Genomic DNA, 4,154 nt, shown 5'->3' with positions numbered 1-4,154 from the left:
AAAAATTGTATAGATGAAGATAATGACCTCTATGGTTCGAAACATGTCGTACGGACAAAATAAATAAGTGGAAATCAACGAAGTCTCCTTTTCATTTTTGAGCATTAACTTCCACATAGTTCAGCCTAGTACAATAGAACGGATTCGCATTCGCATGTAGTCTTTGTATCTGCCTATCTCTCAGCATAGTAGGTTTTGATTTATAATACTTTGCGCAATATCCGATTGATTAATATCTTTATGAACCGTATAACGGTCTCTCATTATTCAACGGCGTACCTTGACTCTTATTTTAAGGTGTGTGACTAAGCTGCGCGGGAGCTTGATTTGTAAAGCTACCTATGGATCCTGCGCTTCCTTTGCCCTGAAGTCAATCTCATTAGTTCCAGTCCTGATATATTCCTCTCTCCTAATACCATTCTATACCCGTTTGTTGCTGTAGTAGACACGTTTATCATTGTCAAAAGGGGTGAATCATACTCAGTTCTTGTCTGTTTCTCGTCGAGTGCGGACGCTCCTACTGCTCTCGTCCGTCAGTCGGCTGTTTTGTCGGAAATGAGCCATTCAACCATATTGACTTACAAGCTGTCAAAAATGCTATATAGAGTGAGTGCGATAATCCAGTGACCTAATTACGCTAGTTATCTGAAAGTTATAACCGGGCGTTACTGTATGTGATTGCTGCTCCTTCCCTTGCCAAGTGAGAAGAACTACACTACTATGAGCAACTGCTCCGTGTGTAAAAAAACCACGCGAAACACCATCTACCTTGCTTGTGACAAGTGCAAAAAATGTTTCCATGGTAACTGCTTGAAACAATCCATGTCAAAGGAGGACATCGAGGGCATTAAGGCAAGTGGGCAGACGTGGAAGTGTAGTGAGTGCCAAAGTGTTCACCGGCAAAGTCTGCGTGATTCGGTGTCCAGTGATCGCTGTGAAGGCAGCACATCTCTAGAAGATGTGTACGCATTAATTAAAGAGATGAAAAATGAGTTGAAAGTCACAGAAAATAATCTGGGAGATTCCATAAATAAGTTATATGAGAGGTTAGATGATAGTGTGAAAATTATTGAAGAGCAGGGGAAAAGGTTAGATCGGTGCTACGAGCAAATTTCTGCTCTTCAGAATGAAAATGTGCAGCTAAAGAAACGTGTGAACGACGCTCTAAGCCGTTGTGATGATTTAGAACAACGTGCTCTAGTAAATAGCGTGGAAATACATGGTGTCCCCTTTAGTGCGCATGAAAACCTTACCCAAGTCGTGTGTAAAATTGGAGCTGAGCTAGGAGTGGAGATAAAAGACGAAGCCATTGATTTTTGCTATAGGTATAAGTCTATGTCTAATGACAAACCAGGAGGAATCCACGTGAAGTTTGTCTCTCAACGCACTAAAGAGGACATACTTCTAAAGCGGAGAGTCAAGAGGAACTTCTCCACCAGACATTTGACTCTGGAAGGAACTCCACCGACAGACTCACCGATATACATCAATGAGTCACTTTGCCCCGGTCGGAGAAGACTCTTCAGTGCAGCGAGGGAGGCAAAGAAGACAAAAAATTACGACTTCTTGTGGATACGTGGGGGTAAAATATATCTGAGAAAGGCAGAAAAACATCCTGCGAAACTGGTTTTATGCATGGACGACATCAGTAAGCTATAATTTTCCTCCTATCTTAATGAATATACCAAATATTACCACATTCAATGAACTTGATAATATAACTATAATTCAGCAAAATATCCGCAGTTTGAGGAGCAACTTTGACGTATTTCTGCTACATTTGAATACTCTGACCTTTGTACCAAATGTTATAATTCTAACAGAAACGTGGATTCATGATTCTGAAGCTAACCTGTACACCATTCCCGGGTATAAATCATTTGTCAAATGTAATAATAATGCTCGCTCAAAAGGTATAATTGTATTTGTCGAAGAAAATCAAATATGCTCAGAATGCACTATTGATTTAAATACTGCTGACTGTTTATTGTTAAACATAAAACTTAGCTTTATAGAAATTAATGTTTTGAGTTTATATAGATATCTTAATTTCCCTGTATCAATATTTGTAAGTGACATTGAACCTATTCTGAAAAATGTAAAAGGTAACTTAGTAGTAGTTGGAGACCTAAACATAAATATTCTTGTCTCTAATGGAGATTCAGAATCTTACAGTAATCTTATGTGCATGTAAGGGCTATCGGGCCTCATTGTTGAACCAACGCGCATAACAAAATCGTCATCCACCTGTATTGACCATATTTTTGTGAGACTAGTAAATTCGCATAAATACACTTGCATAAGTAACGTAATGCATATGGCCATAACTGACCATTCATTGACAACGGTATAAATTAGCCGTAAAAATCTGATCATAAGTTCGGGTACCGACAAACAAAAGAACGATCACAACCTACGTATTGATCAGTTTAAATTAAAAGGGCTAATTAAGGATACAAACTGGGCATCTGTATTGGCAGAAGAAGTTACTTCTACAGCGTGCTCCATGTTTATTGATACATTTCAGCGTTGCATTAACTTATCCAGGTATTCAGTGAATTCTGATGCTAAACGTTCACCAATATTAAAACCATGGATGACCCAGGAACTTGTTAAAAAAGCTAAAAGAAAAGAACTACTATTCATTAAGACTAAATGCCACCCTAACAATGAAAGTTTGAGGAAACATTTCCTTAAATTTAGAAATAAATTACGAAAGGAAACTAAGATAGCCTTAAATCAGTACTATGTTAACAAGTTCCAAGTACTCAATTCAAATATAAAAGAAAAATGGAAGTTGTTAAATGAATTAACTGGAGAAGACAAAGCTGTCAAACAGGACCTGGAGCTAAATATTGATGGAGAATTAATAAATGATCCCTCTACTCTAGCACCTGAATTTAACAAATATTTTATGAGTGTTTTTGATTCTGCTCAATTATTCCACGATACTCGTCATAACATACACTTAAAAAACCCTAGTGCATATAATAACGTGTTGAACTCTTTCTTCGTTGAACCAGTGACAGCTTATGAAATAACTACAATCGTAAATGTCCTTCCTTTAGGAAAAACTCCGGGGATAGATGAAATAGACTGCTGCACATTGAAAAGTGTAATCACAAATATAGCACCTGTTTTTGCCCATATCTGCAATTTGAGCTTCGAGAAAGGTGAATTTCCTAATCCATTGAAAAAGGCAGTAGTCATTCCAGTATTTAAAAAAGGGGAACGGCTCAAAATTGAAAATTATAGGCCTATTTCACTACTTTCCATACTATCTAAAATAGTTGAGAAGTTGATGAAAAAAAGACTCCTTAGCTATCTCCATAAAGTAAAATTCTTTAGTGTTAATCAGTTTGGTTTTTTAAGTGGTAAAAGTACTGAACACGCATTAATGAATTATATGACTGATGTTTTTGAAGGTATTAATGCCAAGAAACGAGTTGGGACTATTTTTATTGACATCAAAAAAGCATTCGATTCATTAGATCACAAAATACTGTTACAGAAATTAGAAATGGCTGGCGTAAGAGGTATAGCTCTTAACTGGTTTCGGAGCTACTTAAATAATCGTTCACAATGTGTAAAGGTAAAAAACTCGTTTAGTGCCTTTAGCAGTATCAATACTGGTGTACCTCAGGGTTCTGTATTGGGCCCTATTCTCTTCTTAACTTATATTAATGATTTATGTAACCTTGAATTAAATGGTAAGATAACACCTTTCGCAGATGATGTGGCCTTAAATTATGTGTATTCTATTTGGGATGAAGTTGTTAATGCCATGCAGCATGACTTATCCTGTCTACGACACTGGTTTCAATATAACGGCTTGGAACTAAGCGAAAGAAAAACACAATGTATGTTTTATGATATTTGTGACTATTATAATCTTGATGTCAAATTACAGTATCACACCGTAGACTGTTCAATGCACTCTTGTACTTTCCCTGTTATTAAAATGACAAAAGAAGTGAAGTATCTGGGAGTAACATTAGATTATCGCCTGAAATGGGATAAGCAAATCGCAAATGTAAGTGCTGTTTTAAAGCGTAGTCTCACCAAATTTTATTTTATCCGTAATAAATGCCCTCTCTTTGCCCGAAAAATGATTTACCATGCTTTGGTACACTCCAAGTTGGATTATGGGCTTA

The 4,154-nt window shown here is 36.8% G+C and overlaps 1 protein-coding gene across 1 annotated transcript; it reads left to right on the top strand.

Moving 5' to 3' along the window:
- Positions 1 to 822: 822 nt before the first annotated feature.
- LOC124157182 lies at positions 823 to 1,659 on the top strand. Its single transcript, XM_046531712.1, has one exon. It carries the CDS (start codon positions 823 to 825, stop codon positions 1,657 to 1,659), a length of 837 nt encoding a protein of 278 aa, XP_046387668.1.
- The last annotated feature ends 2,495 nt before the right edge of the window (positions 1,660 to 4,154 follow it).

Source organism: Ischnura elegans, chromosome 4 (assembly GCF_921293095.1).
Source record: "Ischnura elegans chromosome 4, ioIscEleg1.1, whole genome shotgun sequence".
Lineage (NCBI taxonomy): Eukaryota > Metazoa > Arthropoda > Insecta > Odonata > Coenagrionidae > Ischnura > Ischnura elegans.
The sequence above is the reverse complement of the archived record's forward strand: the minus strand, read 5'-3'. Positions and strand labels throughout refer to the sequence as shown.